This window comes from Schistocerca piceifrons, chromosome 3 (genome assembly GCF_021461385.2).
Source record: "Schistocerca piceifrons isolate TAMUIC-IGC-003096 chromosome 3, iqSchPice1.1, whole genome shotgun sequence".
Lineage (NCBI taxonomy): Eukaryota > Metazoa > Arthropoda > Insecta > Orthoptera > Acrididae > Schistocerca > Schistocerca piceifrons.
The window spans coordinates 252,281,685-252,305,981 of NC_060140.1; the positions used below are offsets into that span (position 1 = coordinate 252,281,685).

The 24,297-nt window shown below is 41.8% G+C and overlaps 1 protein-coding gene across 1 annotated transcript in view; it reads left to right on the forward strand.

Moving 5' to 3' along the window:
* Positions 1 to 593: 593 nt before the first annotated feature.
* Positions 594 to 24,297, forward strand: part of LOC124787812 (protein TRC8 homolog) — a 47,522-nt gene continuing 23,818 nt past the window's right edge. The window contains exon 1 of the mRNA XM_047254740.1: positions 594 to 1,102. Within this exon, the coding sequence (XP_047110696.1) occupies positions 865 to 1,102 (238 nt within the window). The 5' untranslated portion in view covers positions 594 to 864. The remainder of the gene's footprint in view (positions 1,103 to 24,297) is intronic.

A 24,297-nucleotide genomic window follows, 5' to 3' on the forward strand; every position in this document is an offset into this window, starting at 1 on the left:
AATTCAGTTTACTACTAAGTATTTCAAGTGATACTGGTAAACGGTTTATTTAGCATGGAACATACGAACAATCAATGTGTAACAAGAAATACCGGTACCGCATATGAATAAGTTCACACTTTATATTTCTGAACTTCGTCCTATAACATGGTCTCCCGTGGCTTGCGAAATAAATGGAACAAGTTATGAGACTAACGGTCCACTTCCTATTACTCTATACTGGAATACATTAATGAAATATATCGTGTCTCGCGTAATCAGTAGCATTGTTAACCACTCAATGGGAATATCTGCCACTTATTGCCGCGTGTTTGTAGAGAACGTACATATTAATATGTATATAATTACTATTTCCGTATTTAGTATGGCATTTTGTTTATTCCAGTGAAATTATAGCTGTGTTCTCTTTGATTGCCTCAGCAAAACTTTCTTTTTTCGTGCTTTATGCAATGTTTGTTTGATAACTGTTATATAGGCCCCCAAAACTGGAAATGTTCATTGTTTTCCGTACAGTTTTACACTCTTTAATCCTTAAAAATTAAAGATATTCAGATTTTCGAGGCACTATATTCTCAGGAACGGCAGGTTTAAAACATGCATTTCTTTGGGGTTACGTAGATCAAAACACAGTCCGGCTGGTTTCAACATTAATGGGGTCGTTAGCGGCCTGTGTAGAGACTAGCTTAGACTTCGTGCGTCAGCGACATCTGTTTACAAGATATATTTTCTTTGAAGTGACTGTTGCATTTGTGTATATAATATCATTGCTTAGTGTGGTTGTGTGGAAAACAAGAGGAATTGGTGTATTAGGAGGGTGTTTCGAACATCAAATTCTAGTACAGTTTTTAAATTAAGAATTTACAGATGTCGATGAGAATGAGGTTTCTTAGCCTAGTGGACGTCATTCTTCGTGTACCACCACTGTTTGTCATAGACGAACTTTTACGAATTGGACATGGTTTGCCTATTGGCGAAAGTAATTCTGATAATTCATCGTTCGAAACCAATGGTCAGAACGTTGATGAAATTGACAGCTTTGGTGAAGACAGATTTTACGAATTTCTCATAATTGCAGCTGTTAAGTTCATACTCTCCGGTTTTGGTGAGTACAAAGTTAAGTGTCAGAATGACGTAGGTTAATATTTTGCCGCATCATGTACCCTAGATAATGCTTTACTTCTGTCACTAATTCTGTCAGTGTCAGTATACGCTGAGAATGTACATCTCTTTTCATTTTGGTTCCTTATTTTGTTTACTGTATGCTGTCACTCAGTGCAATTATTATTGTGGAACGAGATGTACACAAATTGTTTAGGGAACTATGGCCTGATAAACATCGTTTGTCATAAGATGACAAGCTTTCGCATGATGTCATATGATACATGTTGTAAAATAGCTTTTATTATAATTGATGTTCGCCACCTGTTTTACTTTAAATGTCATCACCTTGATGATACTTAACTATATTTTAAACGCTTTAAGTTGCAAGCAGAGTTGCATAAATAGCAAGTCATTATATTGCCCGTTTAATTTCAAGCTGAAGAATAGATAGCTGTTATCTGCATAGGAACATTGCGAAAAAAAAAAAAAAAAAAAAGCGCCCGAAAAGGAACATAAGTTTTGCATACTGTAATTTCTTTCAAGCTCGTTTTTGCTTCGTCCTCGGTAGTGGTGTCCTGTTAACAACCCTAGTGGTTATACAAATTTCTTCTTCTGATGCAGTTTTGAATAACATGATTTTGTACAGTTAAAACTGTCACTTCCTTTAATTCCTCACCAGAGACCTGAGCAGATTTGTTCTGTGGAAGGAACGATTGCTGTAATTTCTGAGGAGGATTAATTTTTAGATGGTGTCACTTTGTTATAAAATATTTTCTGGTATAATTTATGGTGGACAATACCAAGAGTACAACATAGTGAAAATTCTCCAAATGTTTCCAAGTACAAGCTTTTCACATGAAACTTGAGTGTGAGTCTTCTGTCACTGAACCTAGTAGACTTTCATAGACACAATATATTTGAGGTAGCATGTCATATTCTTAAAGAGTATATCTTGAATTTCAATTATTTTGTGGACTGTAGCTATTGCAGTATGATTGTTCTAATCAGAGAACAGTGTGGTAATCTGGAATCATCTTTTCCAACTAGAAGTGGAAAATGTTTGTTACAGTACAATGAAACCCTTACTTTCATATATTTTTCAGCTTTTTATAATACAGACTTGACTGATGTAATCTTTGAGTGTGGTAATGCCCCCTCTAGAAATATGGGCTGTGGTGATATTCTGATCTGTTATGTAGCCAGTTACCTGGTTTATTTTGGAAAGTGACAATTTGGTTGGTTGTTGGAAGAAGGTAATTGACTGTAAATACGAAATTATCATTGTGGTAACATTGATTTGTAGCATAGCACAATAGGTGCAGTTAAATTGTTTATAACTCACTTTTCATTGTAAACAATTAAAGCTCAAAGATAAATTCAGAAAAGCAGTGTAATGTAATTAAGAAATGTCCTGAATATTTTGGTGTATATTCATGCATAAACAAAGAGACACTCAAGGGGGAAGGGCCACTATTCCCTGCACATAATGTATAAAAACTGTCTTGAAATTCACTGAAAGTCTTAGTTCTGTCAGTCTGAGCAAAAGGCTCAGAAGTACTAGATGTATAAATTGAGTATACAGTACAGCATCTCTATTCAGTTTGAACCGAGTATCTTTTCATATTGTTTCCTGTTTATCAAGGGTCTACTAAGACTGACAGTCAGCTGCTTAAGCTACGTAAAATTTTATGTATGTCAGTACATATTTATTTCTGCAGTGGCGCCCAACTAAGTATACAAGAACAAGAAAAATATTTTGATTTCCTGAGCTTCTTTGAGTTAGTCTTTCTCATATGTCAATTTGGAGATGAAACATTAGTCATAGAAACATGCCTTAGACTGCAGCGTAATGTAGATGTAACACAAAGAAATGGAATTCTTGGTGGTGGTGGTTAGTGTTTAACGTCCCGTCGACAACGAGGTCATTAGAGACGGAGCGCAAGCTTGGGTTAGGGAAGGATTGGGAAGGAAATCGACCGTGCCCTTTCAAAGGAACCATCCCGGCATTTGCCTGAAACGATTTAGGGAAATCACGGAAAACCTAAATCAGGATGGCCGGAGACGGGATTGAACCGTCGTCCTCCCGAATGAGAGTCCAGTGTGCTAACCACTGCGCCACCTCACTCGGTTGGAATTCTTGATTATCATCTCAAATTCAGGTAGCAGTTGATAGAAATTGTAATTCCTGGCAGAGGAAAATGTCAGGTGGGTCATTCCATATCAAATCACCCAATAAAAAATAAATATTACACCCACCTCCTTAGATTTTCATGAAATTTGGCCCAAATAGTTCTAATACCATCCTGACAACACCTGCAAATTTTTTTGCTGTATCTCTTATAGTTTTTTTATAAATTTTTAAAGTTTTTATGTTTTTCGTTTTCCGAACCTTCGGAAATAGTAAATTTAATTTGTATTCAAAACTTTAAAATTGCTGATCTTAAAAACTCTTTTAGATAACATCATGAATTTTTGCAGCAAGTCTATTGCTCAAATTTGTCTTAATTTACTCTTAAACATATAGGCTACTTGATAAAACAAAAATAATGATGGCTTTTTAACATGTTTATTAATTATAGTAGATTACATTAGAATTGTGTACAAAGATAGTGTACTTAAGACACTTATGTATAACCCAACTGATTGCTTGAAACATTGAATTTTTTGAGTAATTTTTGTCTTTTTAATAAATGTTAATGCTGATTCAAACTGTTTTTCCACTTCATCCAAGAGCTTTCAGTTTTTTTGATACAGTCTTTTTTGAAGTAATACATTCTTCCAGTGCCGCTTGATTGAGGTGCGTCTACTACACAGACTATGTGCTCCAAAGGCACGATGCAAGAATCTTCTCTTTCAGGCCAATAAAATGATGTAGCTGGTCCTGAAGGATGTAGAAATAGAATTTCTGCATCTTCTTCATCATTGAATATTGTTTTTACCAGTCCCAAGTACCAGTTACCATCATAATTTGCAGCAACATAGCTATTTATGGATGGTTCAACACGAACCCAATCAGAAGAAGAATGGAAAGAAGACTAAGGAGGGTTTTACACTATCTGTAGTCCTTCTAATTTAAAGATTGTTTGTTGGAAGTGGTTTGAAGTTATGAAAACTTCTTGTTCCAGGAATGGTTTGGGTTGCTGAAAAACGTTTTTCTAGCTTTAACCGTAGCAAGTCAGCTTCTTTTTTGTCGATAAAGTGAAAATGAATGTTTTTTTTTTTTTTTCACAAAACTTGTACACATAGATTGCTGTCATTATTTGTTCTTCGTCTGAAAGCTGTAGACTGGCTTTCCTTAAAATTCTTTTAATAGTTCCTCCTAGGCCATCATAAATTGACTTCCCATGGCTTGTTGCAAAAAAAGTGTGTTGGGCCTTCAAATTAAAGTCTCTCAAGTGTTCAGTCAAATTTTTAAAACTGTTTCTATTTTTGTACTGCCCAGCACAACCATCTGTAAAGTAGTGAACTGAGTCAATGTCAGTATGATGTAATGACAGCCACTTTGTAATTTCTTTTTGTACAAAGTTAACAAAACCAGTGTCATGTTCTTGGTCATCACTAATAAAACGGTGGTTGGAAACAAAAACATTGTTTTCCTCATTTCTTAGAAAAACTCCAACTGGGTGTAGAGTACAACCACCTCTATTCCAGTGGTAACTTTAGATCTCATTTTGTATAACGAAGGAATAATTTTCACTGAAATCCATCACAATAATTGCTGTTTTGTGTGGTGGGTCTTCTTTCAATCTTTTAAAGGCTGTTTTTCCAGTGACCTAACTAATAAAGAAATGTAGTCTTCAACACTGATAGACTGTTTGATCATTTCTGCCCTGTCTGTGTTAACCCACCGACTGATTACAATTTCTTTTTCTAAATCATAATCTTCACTTAGTACTCAGTTAGTGCAGTATTTGAAGGACAGCTGTCGCAGTGATGTAGCGTGCAGTTCTGGTTTTCCGTGTTGCACACAAGCATCTTAATTAGGTCTTTATAATGTTCTTCAATTTTCACACCATCCAGTAATAGTTTAACATTCTGGTGGATACTGCATACACATACAGTGTGTGTGCCTGCAGCACCAGCAAGGATACACCATTTAGGTGTCAAGAAACAAAATTTTGAAAATTCTTCTTCTACCTTGGGATTCTCCTATTTGAAAGAATAATAGAGTTCTCTCAAGTTACACAAAATGAGCCTTTCTTGCATGTACACATTTCTTTTGAACACTTACTTTGTCTTTTGTTCCAGGTAACACTCTGGAACTTTCATCCTTTTCATAAAAATCTGTTACAAGCCTTGCTGTATTTTCAGAAAGAGTTTTACCTTTTTTTTGGACCAGGAGTTTCCAAAATACCCTTTTCAGATTTTAGCTTTCTAGCTTGTCGCACCATGTACTCACTTACATTAAATTCTTTCATCACTTTATTTCGACTCCAAGAATCTGGAGCCAAGGGCAGAATCTGGGTTTTGATGGTAACAGCAACAAAATGTAAACAGTAGAAGCTCATTTTCATGTTGCAACAGGTTTTATGCATGGTATACTTATATACTACTATAATACTCTGGAGTATACAAGAGGAAAAATTGTCAGAAAATAATTTTTCTCACAGGGAAACAAATTTATACTATATGGCTAATTAAGTTGTCTTACTGTAACATGGGTAACATAAATCGTATTGCATTTCACCTAAACCACTTTAACTGTGCCACAAGCTGCTTAAGAGTGATCAAGAGTACTGGTAGAAGTTATTTGTTTGTTTGACTTTAGAGGGTCCAGAAGATGCTAACTATGTTTCATAATAAAGAGCTGATAACAATGAGTGCATATCATGTTAAATATGTCATATTTCCCCTCTGATTTCCTCTCTCTTTTTTTGTCTTTGTTTTGACTGTGAATGTGCTACCAGTGTGGCATGTATACAGTTCAGATGAAAAATCTTGCTATATGGCCACACTGTGTTTGAAGTGTGGCTATATAGGAGAGTATATGCGTATAAAGAAATGGGGGGTAACTGGGTCACAGTGTTAAAACATGAACTTCATCCATTTTATTTTAAACCCTGCCGTTTCATATGTTTTATTAAAGATAATTTTTATAGTAGTCAGTTATTATAGACTGAAATTTGCTCATTGAAATATCATATCCAAAACTCTCTGAATGTTTGAGTTACAGAAAAATTCAAACAACCCAACTCTCTTAACATGAACCCAGTTACTTCAAGATTTTAGAGAAAATTTACCCAGATAGTCTATATAGTGCACTCTAAATGAGCTGTGTTAGTCTAGTTTAGGATGACATCCATGTCTGTAATTCTATTGCTATTAATGCCAAAGGAGTTATATTACAGGTGAGTGTTTGTAGCAGTAAAACATCAAGGGGTTGTGAAATATGGGCATTGTGAGACGGCAACCTTGACAGTAACATAGTGTTCCAAAGCTATTCAATTCAGTTTGCTGGAAATGTGGGTTTTGTGTACATCACAAATTAATGATGCTTGCCTCTATGACCCAATATTCTGTAAAAAGAACCCATTGAAAAAGTGTGGTTTCTAACCGACCTTGTTCACTTGCTTACATTGTGGTCTGTAGAGTCACCTCTTCTCAATCCAGTTTTCAGTTACATAATTTTCTTTAAATCCTCAAAGCTTTAGTATTATTTTACCATGAGCTGAGGAACAAAAACTGCAGTATTTTCATACCTAGAATAATTAGTCCTACACTTTTGTTTGATGCCATTACTCAAACAACTCTTACTTTGAAAAGGGCCATTTAGTTTTATCACAGTGTCTGTGAGTTTTTAAAAAAGGAATCATAAGTTAATTGTGGATTGACCTGATCATAATGAGGAAGTTCAGTACTTTGAATTTCTTTATGAAAAGGTAATGCCATTTACTGAATGAAAAAAAAAATTCATATCCATTTGTAAGTTTTTGAATAATATGCACAATCTGTCCTGTAGGGAAGGAACTGTTTGAAATAAAATGTAAAATACACGGCCTTGTTTTTTGTTAGTTTGCATGACTTTCTATGCAAAATAGGCCATTGTGTACCATAATATAACAGGAAATTAGAATAATTTCTACAACAGTTCTGATACTCAACCTTTGGAATGCCTGTATTATCATGGTTGTAGATGTCAGGAAATTGTTTCGAAATGCTTTCCTTTCACTGGCTCTTGTAGTTTTGGAAATATTCAGAAGTCATACAGAGACAAATCAAATGAATAAGGGGGTGTTCAAGCACCACAGTACATTTTTTAATCAAGAAATTGCATATGATCTTGGTTTTGTGCACTGGTTAAGTGCAATAAACACGGAGTTCCTTAATTTTGGTATTCAGATTGAACCTGAACAGTCCACATCCATAAAAGATTTAAAACACTCAAATAGCAAGTCTGCATTCACCATCTGACCTTCTGGTGTTAGTTTTTATAGTTAATTCTTTCTGGATCAAAGAAAATACAGCAGTGTCTCGACAAGTCCTTTCTGGATGCCCCCCCCCCCCCCTCCCCATAGATTCTGGACCTTTCTATTACTTACTTTTGACGTTTTGTAATTGATTTGTAGTGAAAACACCGTATTTCACCACCCATTATGATTCAAGATGTGAGTCTGAGTTCCTAGCTGGTGATACTTTTGTGTGTCTGCAGTGTTCTACTCTGCAATCTTTTTCATCTTCAGTGAGGGGGGTGGTGTACAGAGCAACAACAGGCTTTCTTTTTGTGCAAATTTGCAGTTCAAAAGTGATGGACAGTTGTTTTAAGAACTCCAATGAGCTCCTCAGTTAATGCTGTAGATGCACAGCAATCATTTTAAAGAATTTCAGCCACTTGTTGAACATTTTCTTTGGCTCGAACTGTCAGTGATGATCCTGAATGTGGATTATTTTCCGTTTTCTCTCTCAACCACCGTGAAACATTTCACATCATTTGAAAACATTTTTACGATTTGTTGCTTCACTACTGTAAACGGTTTGTATCATTTCAAAAGTGGATGTGGCACTTTTACTCGGTTTAATCAAGACTTAATGTTAACAGCTTCTCCGTTGCTCCTTAAAGTTCTGGTTATAATGAGCAGTCTGTAATGCCATTGGTGTTTAAATTTAAAGGAAATTGATCAAAGTACCATGCAATTAATTCATGCATCCATTTCTCAGATGGGATCAGTAGTTAAACGGATATAAAATTCAGTCACTTTTGCTGAGAATCGGACTGTGTAGTTATAGTTTGTTTTGTTTGATACAATACTCAGCATCTTCTGATGACATTTGCAACTTCTTCATCTTTTGGATCTAGATAAGATGACACCGTCACCATCTCTACCTTCTCACGATATGTGTCCATTCCTTAATGTACTATTAACGTAATATTTTAGTTTGAGGTGAGGGACATACAAAACTCCCGCACCATAGGTAATCTTATTTTCATTTTTCACAGCATTGAGCACTTACTTCAGGTCTTCAGTACTCTAAGTAAATGTAGCCCCCTTTTGTGTTTTACTCCTGTATTTCTGCACCATGACCTATGCTGATTAAAGGTTGTGCTAATTTTATCATGAAGATTATATTTAAATTTACTTGTAAACCACATTTAATAATTACAGTAGTGCTATACAAATCATTTTTTAAAGAAATAGGGCAACAGGGCCATTTGAGGCATCTGGCCCCCATATGGTCAAGTTACTTCTAGCATGTTGCACAGTTGCCCCATATAATTCAGTTAGCATTTCTGTGTGGCCCATTTCCCCATTTCATAAATGTATAGTGGGTAAATGAACCACGCACTCTACAAATAAAAGGCCACTCGTACAAATAAAACATTAACTGAAGAATCGGAAAGAAGCACTCAATTTAACATTGTGTTGTTTCATATATATGTAAAAATAGTCAATTAAAAATAAGAGAGAATCAATCATATCTTGCACTACACCACACTGTAATGAAGGAAAACAGTTGCAACTTTACAGCCAAGCTATGTCTAGCAAGTGTTTTTAAAAGAGTTGTGTGTTTCACAAAGATAAGACATGTCTTTAAATCTGGTAGCACTATAAGAATGAAATATGTGCCAAAGAATAAAATATGCACTCATTCCTTGCAGAAGACTTGATGGCCAAGTGACTCAGTGTTTCCATAGACAGGGTGTTTCAAAATGAACATATCGGTTTTAAGGCATTGTAGCATTTATTACGTTGAACTTAAAATTGTAAATAATACACTAAATGACAGAGCAATTCAAACAGTTTTGTTTGTATACCTGTGCGCAGTGGGGGGAAGAGTATGGAATGACAGAATGACTGAAAAACTTTCACACTTAGCCCCATGAAAAATCCCCGCAGAAAGTTTATGGGCCTCTCTTTTTTGGTGAATCAACTGTAACTGTTGTTCCTTAGCTTGATGTGCTACAGCTATGGCCCATGCCTCAATGGGAACAAGCTGAACACCACATCTTTATTTGGGAGCAAGATGGTGCACTGCCTCACTGGCATAACTCAGTATGTGACTGGTTGGACGACGACTTATCCGACCAGTTGATTGGGTGCAAGGGGCTGGTTGACATAGCATTTTATGCATGACCTCCATGTTCACACATGATGTGACGTGATCGTGTGTGTATGCTTCCGATACCAGCTGATCTATCTGACTTCAGAAACAGTGTTATTGCAACAGTTACTCCTGACACATTCACCAAAGTTTCACTTCTCTTTCATTTGGTGTATTATTTATAATTGTTAGTTGAATATAATATGTGCTACAAAGCCTTAAAAGCCGTATATTCATTTTGAAACACCCTGTATATTAGCAGGAGGGTGGAGTGTAACACTTATGTTCTAGTAACACAAATGATATTCAACTTCCTTCTCAAGCAACAGTTCCCCCCTGCGGGTCTGGGGTAAGAATAGGCCCGAGGTATTCCTGCCTGTCGTAAGAGGCGACTAAAAGGAGTTCCAACCGTTTCGGCCTTCCATGTGATGGTCCCCTTTGGGGTTTGACCTCCATTTTTCAAAATTCTACAGAAGTACGAGCCTTTTGGGGAAGGACACCTTACGTGGTGTACCACTGGTCCTAAGTGCACTAAGACCTTGGCACTCAGCATTGTACTGGCATTGTAACCATACCCACTATTCCTCAAATTGGGCCTAAACGCCAGATGGGTTGTACAAGTTACGCCCATAGTGCGTCCCCATCTGCACCAGCGATCATGATGGACTTTCCATGGCACAAGAAATCCAGCACGGTAGCCAGACCGTTGTGGTGGGGTCGTCATGTACCCTCTAGGTTGTAGCCCCCTGACAACACAGGGATCGTACTGCCGATACCTGAGCTGCACCCTCCCCACGTCGGCCAAGGAGTAGATGCCCGTCTCCTTGGGGCATCAGGACTCCCGGCAACGGTCATCCTGCCAGGTGGCCCTTGCTGAGGCTGGGTGGCGCCTGTGGGGAGAGCCCCTGGTCGGAGTGGGTGGTATCGGGGCGGACGTTTCGCAGATGAAACGTCAACACGTATCAGGTCGCTCTGCGGCCGAGTCTTTCAAAAGAAAAGGTACCGTTTCTAGTTCTGGTTCTCCTGCCCTTTCCCTCTTGGCCACTCCCTGGGAGGAGGGACAGGCCCGCCGGCTTGGGGCGAAGTACTTCCCCCGCTATTTGGTCTGTTCTCGAACCGATGGGGGGACGTTCGCCACGTCCAAGCCCATGTTCTTTGTTCAGCACATTGAGGACATCTTCGGGGAAATCGAGGCTCTCGGCAAGATGCGTTCAGGGTCCGTTCTTCTCAAGACCACCTCCGCCACACAGTCGGCGGCGCTCCAGGCGTGCGACCGCCTAGGGGACATCCAAGTGTCCATTGTCCCGCATCTGGCACTAAATAGGATGCAGGGGGTTATTTTTCATCGTGACCCCCTGCTACAACCTGATGAGGAGCTCAGGGCCAACGTGGAGCGCCGAGGCGTGCATTTCGTCCGGCAAGTCCAGCGCGGCCCCAAAGACCGTCGCATCGACACCGGGGCCTTTATCCTCGCCTTCGAGGGGGACGTTCTCCTGGAGAAGGTAAAGGTGATGTGCGACGTGCGACCTTACGTCCCGCCTCCTATGCGCTGTTTTCGGTGTTTGCGCTTTGGGCACATGTCGTCATGGTGTGAGGCTGAGCCCCTTTGTGGCAATTGTGGACGTCCTCTTCGTGAGGAACATACATGCACCCCACCACCTCGGTGCACTAATTGTCCTAGCATCCACTCGCCTAGATCCTCAGACTGCCCCGCATATCAGAAGGAGAAGAAGATACAAGAACTCAAAACTTTGGATCGGCTCTCTTATTCTGAGGCCAGGAAGAAGTATGACCACCTCCATCCCGTGCCGTTGACCACTTCGTTTGCCTCAGTTGTGTCCACTCCTTCCGCGGTATCCTCACCCCTATCCTGTCCCTCCTCCACCCATCAGGGGGCTCTGCCTCCGCCTCCCAAATTCCTCCCTTCCAAATCCTCCTCCCCCGTGGCCCCCGCCCCCTCTGCCCCAGGGGCCACCCTTCCTCCTCCTCCTCCTCTCCCCCCGCCACCTGAGAAGCGATCCTCTTCTCAGGCGTCCATCGGGGAAACGTTCCGGACCCCAGCTTCCGAGGTCCGGCGTTCCAAAACGGACCCCGCGCGTGAGGACCTTCTTCGGGTCCAGCCCACCATCACTGTGCCTCCTCGGCATTCCAAGAAGGCCTCCAAGAAGAAGTCTCTATCCCCCTCTCCATCCCGGCGCGTTTCGTCTGACGCTCCATCCGTGAGTCGCTGCTCCTGGCCGTCCTCAGTTTCGCCAGGACGCTGTGCTGCCAGGCGGTCAGCTGGCCTCTCGTCGGCAAATGATGCTGCCCCTCCTACACAACCAGGGACAGCGGCCGCAGCTGGCGACGACTCGATGGAACCGGATCCGCCTCCCGCCGGTTGTAGTGTTGTTCCCTCCGCGGCCGTCGAGGTGACCAGCTCTTCCCCCGTCTTGTTCCCCCAACTTTTTGACTAGCGATGGCCTTGTTACATTGGAACATAAGAGGTATTCGATCTAATCGGGAGGAATTACAACTGCTCCTCCGCCTGCACTGTCCGCTCGTCCTTGGTCCCCAGGAAACCAAGTTGTGCCCGGCTGACCGTATTGCCTTTACCCACTATACCTTGGAGCGGTATGACCTCACCCCTGTGGACGGTATCCCAGCTCATGGCGGGGTCATGTTGCTCGTTCGGGACGATGTCTATTACCATCCCATCCCATTGACCACCCCACTCCAAGCAATAGCTGTCCGTATTACTCTTTCTGCTTTTACTTTTTCAGTTTGTACCATCTACACTCCACCGTCATCTGCTGTCAGTCGGGCTGACATGATGCACCTGATCGTTCAGCTTCCCCCGCCGTTTTTATTGTTTGGCTACTTCAATGCCCATCATCCCCTTTGGGGCTCTCCTGCATCCTGTCAAAGAGGCTCACTCTTGGCGGATGTCTTCAACCATCTCAATCTTGTCTGCCTCAATACCGGCGCCCCGACTTTCCTCTCGGACTCTACTCATACCTACTCCCACTTGGACCTCTCGATCTGTTCTACCACTCTTGCCCGTCGGTTCGAGTGGTATGTCTTTTCTGACACCTATTCGAGCGACCACTTCCCCTGTGTCGTTCGTCTCCTGCACTACACCCCATCCCCACGTCCTTCGCGCTGGAACATACCGAAAGCTGTCTGGGGACTTTACTCCTCCCTGGCAACCTTCCCGGACCACGATTTTCTCAGTTGTGACAGTCAGGTCGAATACCTCACGGCTGTTATCATCAATGCTGCCGAACGTTCCATTCCTTGTACTACCTCTTCTTCACGTCGCGTTTCCGTCCCCTGGTGGAACGAGGCTTGTAGGGACGCTATCCGTGCTCGACGACGTGCTTTACGCACCTTTGGCCGCCATCCTACGTTGGCGAATTGTATTGAATACAAACGACTCCGAGCGCAATGCCGTAGAGTCATCAAAGACACCTGGCCTGACCTCAGGTAATGAGGTCCTTGTTGAGCCTGTGGCTGTCTCCAACGCCTTTGGCCGCTTTTTCGCGGAGGTTTCAAGCTCCGCCCATTACCACCCTGCCTTCCTTCCCAGGAAAGAGGCAGAAGAGGCTCGGCGACCTTCCTTTCACTCGCCGAATCTGGAAACTTATAATGCCCCCTTTACTATGCGGGAACTCGAACGTGCGCCTGCACTGTCCCGGTCCTCTGCTCCGGGGCCGGATGCCATTCACGTTCAGATGCTGGCACACCTTTCTCCGGCGGGCAAAAGCTTCCTTCTTCGTACCTACAATCGCGTCTGGACGGAAGGTCAGGTCCCCATGCGTTGGCGTGACGCCCTCGTTGTTCCTATACCCAAACCCGGGAAGGATAGACACCTTCCTTCTAGTTACCGCCCCATTTCTCTTACAAGCTGTGTCTGTAAGGTGATGGAGCGCATGGTTAATGCTCGGTTAGTCTGGATTCTTGAATCTCAACAGCTACTTACTAATGTCCAATGCGGCTTTCGTCGCCGCCGCTCCGCTGTTGACCACCTTGTGACCTTGTCGACATTCATCATGAACAACTTTTTACGAAGGCGCCAAACGGTAGCAGTGTTCTTCGACTTGGAGAAGGCTTATGATACCTGTTGGAGAGGAGGTATCCTCCGCACTATGCACAGGTGGGGCCTACGCGGTCGCCTGCTCCTTTTTATTGATTCCTTTTTAACGGATCGAAAGTTTAGGGTACGTGTGGGTTCCGTAATGTCTGACGTCTTCCTCCAGGAGAACGGAGTGCCTCAGGGCTCCGTCTTGAGCGTAGCCCTTTTTGCCATCGCGATCAATCCAATTATGGATTGTATTCCACCTAATGTCTCAGGCTCTCTCTTTGTCGATGACTTCGCGATCTACTGCAGTGCCCAGAGAACATGCCTCCTGGAGCGCTGCCTTCAGCGTTGTCTAGACAGCCTCTACTCATGGAGCGTGGCAAATGGCTTCCGGTTCTCTGAAGAGAAGACGGTTTGTATCAACTTTTGGCGATATAAAGCTTTCCTTCCGCCATCCTTACATCTCGGTCCCGTTGTTCTCCCATTCGTGGAAACAACTAAGTTTCTAGGGCTCACGTTGGACAGAAAACTGTGTTGGTCTCCACATGTCTCTTATTTGGCGGCCCGTTGTACACGTTCCCTTAATGTCCTCAGAGTTCTTAGTGGTTCATCTTGGGGAGCGGATCGCACTGTCCTGCTTCGCTTGTATCGGTCCATAGTCCGATCGAAGCTGGATTATGGGAGCTTCGTCTACTCGTCCGCTTGGCCATCCCTCTTACGCCGGCTCAACTCCATCCACCATCGGGGGATACGTCTTGCGACTGGAGCCTTCTACACTAGTCCTGTCGAGAGTCTTTATGCTGAAGCTGCCGAATCACCATTGACCTACCGGCGTGACGTACTGCTGTGTCGGTATGCTTGCCGGCTGTTGTCTATGCCCGACCACCCCTCTTACCAGTCCTTCTTCGCCGATTCTCTCGACCGTCAGTACGGGTTGTATGTGTCTGCCCTGCTGCCCCCCGGAGTCCACTTCCGTCGCCTGCTTCGACAATTGGATTTTGCCCTCTCTACCACCTTCAGAGAGGGTGAGAGCCTGACACCACCTTGGCTCCAGGCTCCGGTTCATATTTATCTCGACCTCAGCTCACTCCCGAAGGAGGGTACTCCGGCTGCAGTGTATTGCTCACGGTTTGTCGAACTTCGTGCTCGACTTGCCGGTCACACCTTTATTTACACCGATGGCTCCAAAACTGACGATGGTGTCGGCTGTGCCTTTGTCGTCGGGGCCGCCACCTTTAAATACCGGCTCCTCGACCAATGTTCCAGCTTTACGGCCGAGCTTTTTGCTCTCTATCAGGCCGTTCAGTATGCCCGCCGCCACCGCCATTCATCGTATGTACTCTGCTCTGACTCACTCAGTGCTCTTCAGAGCCTTGGAGCTCCCTATCCGGTCCATCCCTTGATTCAACGGATACAGCAGTCCCTCCATTCTTTCGCTGATAATGGTTCTCCTGTCAGCTTTCTGTGGGTTCCCGGACATGTAGGAGTGCCTGGGAATGAGGCTGCAAGTGCTGCAGCCAAGGCTGCAGTCCTCCTGCCTCGGCCAGCCTCCCATTGTGTCCCGTCATCTGACGTTCGTGGGGATGTATGTAAGAGGCTTGTGTCGTTCTGGTGGGATGCTTGGTCATCCCTCCAAGGAAACAAGCTCCGGGCAGTAAAACCGCTCCCAACTGCTTGGACAACCTCCTCCCGACCATCTCGGCGAGAGGAGGTCCTTCTGACCAGGTTGCGGATTGGGCATTGCCGGTTTAGCCACCGCTACCTGCTCTCCGGTGACCCAGCCCCGCAGTGCCCTTGTGGTCAGGCATTAACAGTGCGCCATGTTTTATTGTCGTGTCCTCGTTTTAGTCAATTTCGTGTTGTCCTGTCCCTGCCATCTACTTTACCAGATGTTTTAGCTGATGACGCTCGAGCAGCTGCTCGTATTCTGCGTTTTATAACTTTGACTGGCTTGTCCAAAGACATCTAACCTTTTTACTTATTTTATCTGCATCTTTGTCAGGTCCTTCTGGTGTCCCCCCCCCCCCCCCCATCCCCTTGAGTTTTACTAGATTCCATGTGCTCTAACAACAGTGACTGGGCGCTAATGACCTCAGTAGTTGAGCGCCCTTAAACCCCACCAAAAAAAAAAAAAAATCAAGCAACAGTTTAGTTGGTATAGTGCAACTTGGCTCACTGTCAGTTAAAGAAAAGGATCATGTGGTACCAGTCATCAGTGATTCTTGCATTCCTCAGCTCAGTATGTATGGCGTGCTTGGCACATGCCAACGACAAGGATATGAACCACATGCTGTACATAAGACAGTCAAAAGTGGCAAGTTAATTTAATTGTACTATAAATTTAGGCACAATGTGTGTCCATCTTAGTAAACGAAGAGTTGAGTGACTTGAAGTTGGGCATGATTGGAAGAACCCTTAATGTTGGGTATTCTGTCAGAAGCCTTACCATAGTAAAATATGCCCAAGTCCAGTATTAACTGTTTTATTGTGGAGTGAAATTCCAGTCACTCTTTTCATAATCTAATAACTTCACTAGTAAGGGTAACTCCGTACTTAGGTGAAGATGCATTAAGTCCATAAAAGTAAGTAATTAGATTTGTGTAGGGGTCACACACATTCATCTTGCAGACAGCTATTTAAGTGGTTGTGAATATTAACCAGAGCCTCACTGTACATTTATTCACTGCAATGAAATTTGATGTTATCATTCCACTGCAGTTCGACTAAGAGCAGTCAGCTGGCTTTTGGGGTGTCTGCACGAGTTACTTCTGTGTCATGACGACGAGGTGGGCACTGTGGTTGCTGGTCCTACACTCCATGCATTTGTTTGATGTAGGTGTGACCCCCAAGACTGACTGGATCGACCGCCACACATTTATGTTCCCATAAATTTGGTGGTACCTGAAGATGAAGCTTTATGCTTCAAAGTTGGTCATCAAATAAATTAAGAAGTTTCTGGCAACAGAGGTGGATTTTTATTCTGCAAATATGTTCCTCTGTTGTGGATACACACTTGATCAAATATTTTGTAGCTAGTCATAATTGCTTTTAGATTCAGCCTTGGAAATACGGTTCAAGTCCATATGTACTCAGTAATCAGTACATGTAACCAAGCCAGGGTCAAGCAGTCTTCCGTCTGAAGAGCCAGTTTTGATACCATGTCTAGATAAACACGCCTATGGAGCTAGTAGTTCAATTACAAAGTACTTTTGATACTGTAATTTAAATTTGTCACTGGTTCCAGAGAACCTGAGTTGTTGGGCACAGTGAGGGAATGTCTTAAACTACTACTTATAAATTCCAGTAGTAGACCTACAAAGTGGGCATGGCTTATACCGGGATATAGTAGACCTTCATTATTTTGAAATCGCGTAGACTAAAACTTGGTTAATCCTACCAGCTGTTCAGTCCCTGATGAATTACCTCTATAAATGTACCGCTTAAACCAAATTCCAGATAATTCATATAGCAAACTAAAATTTGGGCCCCACATTACATATTCTATATCTTATTTTTTGTCTAAACACAAATAAATGTGCACTTATGTAGTGCTTTGCACTAAGGTATTTTCCATAATGCATTTAACATGGTTTTTCTTAATAATATACTGTACTGTAATTTCACAGCAGTGGCCCAATTGCTTGCTTGCTGCTCACGTGTCACTTCCACAGCTTAAGACACTGGGAAAGAGATGGGTTATTCAGCAGACCACATAGTGTTCAGCATGCAACAATCCACAGTTTTTCATCTGTTTTGTGAACAATGAATGTTTTTTTTTCCAATCACTCATAATGTGTATCAAAAGTAGACAACCTCATAAAATTGTGATGTCAAAACAAAAGCAGCAATTTCTACATATGGTGGACACTGGAGAGAAGACTAAAACATAGGTTGCAGAACACTTTTGGATCCTGAAGTCTGCTCTCTCATCAATAATAAGTTCAAGAACGCAGATGCAGGCAAGTCTGGAAGCTGTTCATTTAGTGCCAATGTCAAGTGCATGAGGGGAGCCAAATGTGAAGAAATGGGTGATTCGCTGTTTGAATGGTTTCAACACATGGAGCCCACAGCATATCCTGTTATCCTGCCCCATGCTGGATGAAGCTGACATTTTCTATAACTTGATGTCTGAAAAAACATTACACATCAAGTGTGAAAAATGTTATGGAGGAAACACGCAGTAAGGAGAATCGGCAATGATCCTGTGTTGTAATTCAGATGCATCTGAGAGGCTCAAACCATTACTGATTAGGAAGTACAAAAATCCACTTTTTTTAAAAAAAGTCAACTTATTCAGTCTCTTATGCGTCTATGAGAATAACAATGAAGTTTGGCTGACCAAATCTCTCTTCCATAGCTGGTTGTTCAAGGTTTTAGCACCAAATGGCTGTGAGGAACAGAAATGCTTTTCTAATTTTGGACCACTGCTCTGCACATCAGTTTGATGACCTGGAACTTCCAAACATGGAAGTTGTCTTCTTACCAGCTAACACCGAGCCATCTGCAGCCATTGGATCAAAGAATAATTGCCTCAGTGAAGCATAATTAGATGCAGACTTCTTAAGGATGTTATCAGTACAATTGAAATACAAGAAACAGTTCCACATTGGAATGTACTGCAAGCTGTCCACAACATAACTTGCTGCTTGGGATGAAGCTACAACAGACATCATAACTACCAGTTTTAAGAAGGCCTGGACAGCAACTGATAATGCTGCTGAGACTAAAGAGGGAACTGATGATCCAATATCTGAACTTCTGCATAATTCGGGTACAACTTTAGGTTCTGGTGTTGCTCTTGTACAGGCTTACACCCTGCTGGTGCCCCCCTTGTACCTTCAATATGGAACAAAGGAGGCTAGCAGATGACAAAATCTGTGCTGCTGAAGAACTAGTCACAAGGTCTACTGATGATGCTGAAGAGAATGACAATGCTTTACTGTCCTCATCATCTGAGGAGGAACATAATATGAGACCGTCAACCCGCGCTGCACCTGGTGTTCTCGAGAGGTTTACCGCCACTTCTGATGTCTCCATGGCATTTCAGGCTGCTGTGGGTGTTGCGGCTTCAGAGAGTGCAATAATATTATGACAAACAACAATTGATGGTTTTTTTCCCTCCAAATTAATATGTAGAAGTAAAATGTATAATAGCTAAGTAGTTGTAAGCTAAACATGCTGTGATTAAAACTTAGTGTGTTAAAGAACTGTAAACTGAAGTGTTTCTCAAGATTATCATTTACCATATTACATGACACACTAATTCAATGGGTACAATATTGTTCAGTGATATATTTATAATTGTATTGTTTAAAAAAATGACAAGCATTTGGCAGTATGTACATATTCATTCTCAATTACAAAAGTGATGGAATTACTGTAGCTCATATATAGAGTAGTTATTTTAATCTTTCCTTAGAGGTATTGAAAATAGAGCACCCTCATTTGTTGGTATCCATAACAAGAGAAAAAGTGAACTCGACAGTCACAGAGCTTTATAAGAAAACTCATCAGTTCAAATGTCTTTAAACCAAATTCGCTATTTGGCGACCCCTTGAATTCAGTTACTTGAAAAAATTTAGGCGTGTGCTATTGACAAGTGTGACTGTCGTAAACTGTCTCCAGAAAATATGGCATAGCACTGCAACATAGACTTTGGAGGACATGTAAGAGTCCTGAGAAATAATCTGGAGGGTGATTTCAAGCTTAATCACGCAAGCTTCATCACTTTACAGAACGTTTACATGGGAAGTTGCCTGCAGAATTTTTTCATACACCAGTCGACACCGTTCAGTCACTGTTGAGAGTGGGTGCCTGCGTGCAACACAAGCTGATAACTAGTGCCCACAAATTATGGTCCTTTGGTACTAGGAGGAGAAAGTAACAGATTTTGCACACAATCTTTTTTGTAAGCAATTGGGAAGGCCATGTCAATAAACGGTTTGCAACCATCTCCACACGATCAGCCACAGCCATGGTTTCTGGGGGGAGTCTGGGGTAGAACAGGGAACACTTATTTTTTGAGTTATCTACGCTGACAAATTTAATTTTTTCTGACACCTTATGAATGCCATAATAGTTTTGGGGTGACCGTGTACCACTGCATGACTCAGACGTGGAGTCCCATATTGGCAGGGAGGTGGATCAGTCTTACTTCGGGCCAGTATCCCATCCAGATTTATGACTTATCTCATCGCTGTTGAGCATAATCTGGGGGATGCACACTGACAGGAACATTCAACCTGTTGTCCAGCCCTTCAATCAACATTTTGGGGATGGGTTCATCTTTCATGATGATGGTTCATCAGCACATCTGGCTCGCGTGGTGGGAATCAACTAAATGGAATGATCTTCATTACTTTCTGGTATGTAGCAGATTGAGCATGCTAGAGACCAGTCCAAATGCGGTGTCGGTCATAGGAGAAACCTTCCTCACACTCTGGATGACTTCAGGATGGCTATTGTTGAAGAGTAAACAGAAATTGGCAGCATTGTGTTGCCCTGTGGATAGCATGCCAAGGAGGATCCAAGCATTTTAAAACGCTTGAGTTTTAGTAAGATTGTATTGAATATTATCCAGTAGCAGTTATAAATTTCACAGATATACACATTCAAACAGGTTGCCTTCAATCTGGATATTTTTTATTTTATTCCATGGTAAAGATTATTAATAATACTGCAATCTTCACGTTTGTTGAAGTGCAGCAGCACCTTGCGTATTTTAAAGTGCTTGGATCCTTCTAGGAATGCCATCCACAAGTTAGCTGAAATGTTGCTGTGCAACACCTGACCACTCTTTGACATTGGCCATCATGAAGTTGTCCAGTATATAAGGAAGGTTCCTGCCATGACCCGTAGCAAGTTTCAACTGATGCACAATGTTTTTAAATAGTTTGTAATAGCAGAGTGTTTGTATAGAGATGATGGCATATGATGTAGATTCTGAGACCACACAGTGCTGTATTATCATAATGTTGGCAGCAGCACTCCAGTAAGTTAAACCTCCCCCTCCCCCCCCCCTCCCCAACCCCTTATTTTTCTTCATACGGTACATCGTAGTGCAATTCGAAATACAGTTGCCTCATAATGGCGTGCTTTTTTTTTTCTCCGAGAGAATGCCTAATGTCAGTAAGAATGCTAAAAAAATGCTAGACATGTTGAGTGAAAGAAAGGTCACTCTAGTCTGAAGTTCGGTCACTCAGATTTTGTCATTGCTCCTCAGTCAGTACATAATTTTGTGTAACTCAATGATCAAATTTATGTCGTCCAATTGGACACCACTTCAACAATTGGCAAGTCCCTAATCTATCCTAGTTATTAATCAGAGAAAGGAAGCGTATGGTATAACATGGATTTCAAACTTTGTATCATTCCTGGTCTCTCTTCTAATCATTGAAAGGTGAAGGTTAGATTTAAAGGATACTGAAAGAAAATTGCTGTGATCTGTCTGGGATTCAATACTGTAACCTCTGAACATCAACAAAAGCAAAACGAGGATAATGGAATGTAGTCTAATTAAGTAGGGTGATGCTGAGGGAGTTAGATTAGCAAATGAGACACTTAAAGTAGTAAAGGAGTTTTGCTATTTGGGGAGCAAAATAACTGATGATGGTCGAAGTAGAGAGGATATAAAATGTAGACTGGCAATTGCAAGGGAAGAGTTTCTTAAGAAGAGAAATTTGTTAACATAGAGTATTGATTTAAGTGTGAGGAAGTCGTTTCTGAAAGTATTTGTATGGAGTGTAGCCATGTATGGAAGTGAAATGTGGACGATAAATAGCTTAGACAAGAAGAGAATAGAAGCTTTCAAAATGTGGTGCTACAGAAGAATGCTGAAGATTAGATGGGTTGATCACATAACTAATGAGGAGGTATTGAATAGAATTGGGGAGAAGAGGAGCTTGTGGCACAACTTGACTAGAAGAAGGGATCGGTTGGTAGGACATGTTCTGAGACATCGAGGGATCACCAATTTAGTATTGGAGGGCAGTGTGGAGGGTAAAAATCATAGAGGGGGACCAAGAGATGAATACACTAAACAGGTTCAGAAGGATGTTGGTTGCAGCAGGTACTGGGAGATGAAGCAGCTTGCACAGGATAGAGTAACATGGAGAGCTGCATCAAACCAGTCTCAGGACTGAAGACCACAACAACAACCACCTGTGTTTCCAGTAGTGTCCTTTACTGCTACACAGCCATGCCTGACTAGTCAGTACATGAAATGTAACCAGCAAAGGTTGTTGTTGTTGTTTTCAGTCCAAAGACTACTTTGATGATGCTGTCAGTGCTGCTTACTCCATCCTGTGGAAGCCTCATCATCTGCAAGTAACGACTGCAACCTACATCCTCCTGAATTTGCTTAGTGTACTCAGTCTCTTGGCCTTCCTCTACAATTTTTACCCTCCACGCTTCTCTGCAATACTAAATTGGTGCTCCATTGATGCCTCAGGACATGTCCTACCGACTGATCCCCTCTACTAGTCAAGTTGTGCCACAAATTCCTCTTCTTCCCAATTCTATTCAGTACCTCCTCATTAGTTTCGTGATTTACCATCTAATCTCCAGCATTCTTCTGTAGCACCGTATTTCAAAAGTTTCTATTCTCTTCTTGTCTTAACTATTTATCGTCCATGTTTCTCTTCCGTGCATGGCTACAGTCCATACAAATACTTTCAGAAAAGACATCCTGACACTCGAATTTATAATTGATGTTAAAAAATTTCTCTCCTTCAGAAACTCTTTCCTTGCCATCGCGTCTACATTTTATATCCCTTCCACATCTACCATCATTAAGTTATTTTGCTGCCCAAATAGCAAAACTCATCTACTACTTTAAGTGTCTCATTTCCTAATATAATTCCCTGATTTAATTCAACCACATTCCATTATCCTTGTTTCGCTTTTGTTGATGTTCATCTTATATCCTCCTTTCAAAACACTGTCCGTTCTGTTCAACTGTTTTTCAAATATCTTTGCTGTCTCTGACACAATGTCATCGACAAACCTCAGTTTTTATTTCTTGTCCCTGGACTTTATTTCCTACTTCAAATTTTTCTTTTGTTTCCTTTACTGTGTGCTCAGTATATAGATTGAATAACTTCTGGGATAGGCTACGGCCCTGTCTCACCCCCTTCTCAACCACTGCTTCTCTTTCGTACTCGTGGACTCTTGCAACTGCCATCTGGTTTCTGTACAAGTTGTAAATAGCCTTTCACCCCCTATATTTTTAACCTCGCCACCTTCAGAGTTTGGAAGTGTGTGTTCCAGTCAACATCGTCAAAAGTGTTGTCTAAGTCTACAAATGCTCTAAACATAGGTTTCCCTTTCCTTAACCTAGCTTCTAAGATAAGACATAGAGTGAGTATTGCTTCGCGTTCTCCTGCATTTCTACGGAATTCAAACTGATCTTCCCCATGGTCGTCTTGTACCAGTTTTTCCATTCGTCTGTAAAGAGTTCGTGTCATTATTTTGCTTCCATGACTTATTAAACTGGTAGTTTGGTAATTTTCACACCTGTTTGCGTGTGCTTTCTTTGGAATTGGAATTAATATAATAATTCTTGAAGACTGTGAGTATTTCGCCTGTCTCATACATCTTACTGACCAGATGGACAAGTTGTCTCGCCCAAGGCTATCAGTCGTTCTAACGGAATGTTGTCTACTGCTGGGGCCTTGTTTTGACTTAGGTCTTTCAGTGTGCTGTCGAATTCTTCACGTAGTATCTTATCTCTCATCTCATCATCACCTACGTCCTCTTCCCTTACCATGATATTGCCCTAAGGTACATCGTCCTTGTACAGACCTTCTATATACTCCTTCCACCTTTCTGCTTTCCCTTCTTTGCTTGGTTTTCCATTGATATTCATGCAAGTGATTCTTTTCTCAAAAGGTCTCTCTAATTTTCCTGTAGGCAGCATCTTTTTTACCTCTAGTGATATGTGCTTCTACATACTTACATTTGTCCTCAAGCAATTCCCGCTTAGCCATTTTGCACTCCCTGTTGATCTCATTTTTGAGCATTTGTATTCATTTTTATCTGCTTAATTTACTGCATTTTTAAATTTTCTCTTTTCATCAATTAAATTCAATATCTCTTATGTTATCCAAGGATTTCTACTTTTGTAAATGTAGATGATTCATAATATTCATGACAGCTTTTTGAAAATTTAATGCTGTTGGCAGAGTCTTCGTGATGAACAGCTGTGAGCTTTCCAGCCAGGTGGTGGTGTTGAAATGCCTTTTGACAAGCGTTAAGCTCGTCTCCTAGCTAAGAAAATATGTATCTCGTGGCAAACTTGATACATGTGACAGTAGTCACATCATTGTGGTATTCCAACACAGCCACCCAACCAGAAACGCAACAGCTTTTCATCTGCAATATAACTCGAGAAGGCTTAGATTCAAACAATTCCTGTTGGGTAACAGGGCATGTTGGAATTGGAGGCAGTGGTATTCACATGTATTAGCTGAACAACAACACAGTGGCAACAGTAAGATTACCCTGTACCCATGTAGATTCCCATTTGATTGACAACAAGAAAAATTGTGTCAGTTTGAAGAACAGTGATTGCAAGTAACAAACAAGATGATGATAGAAAT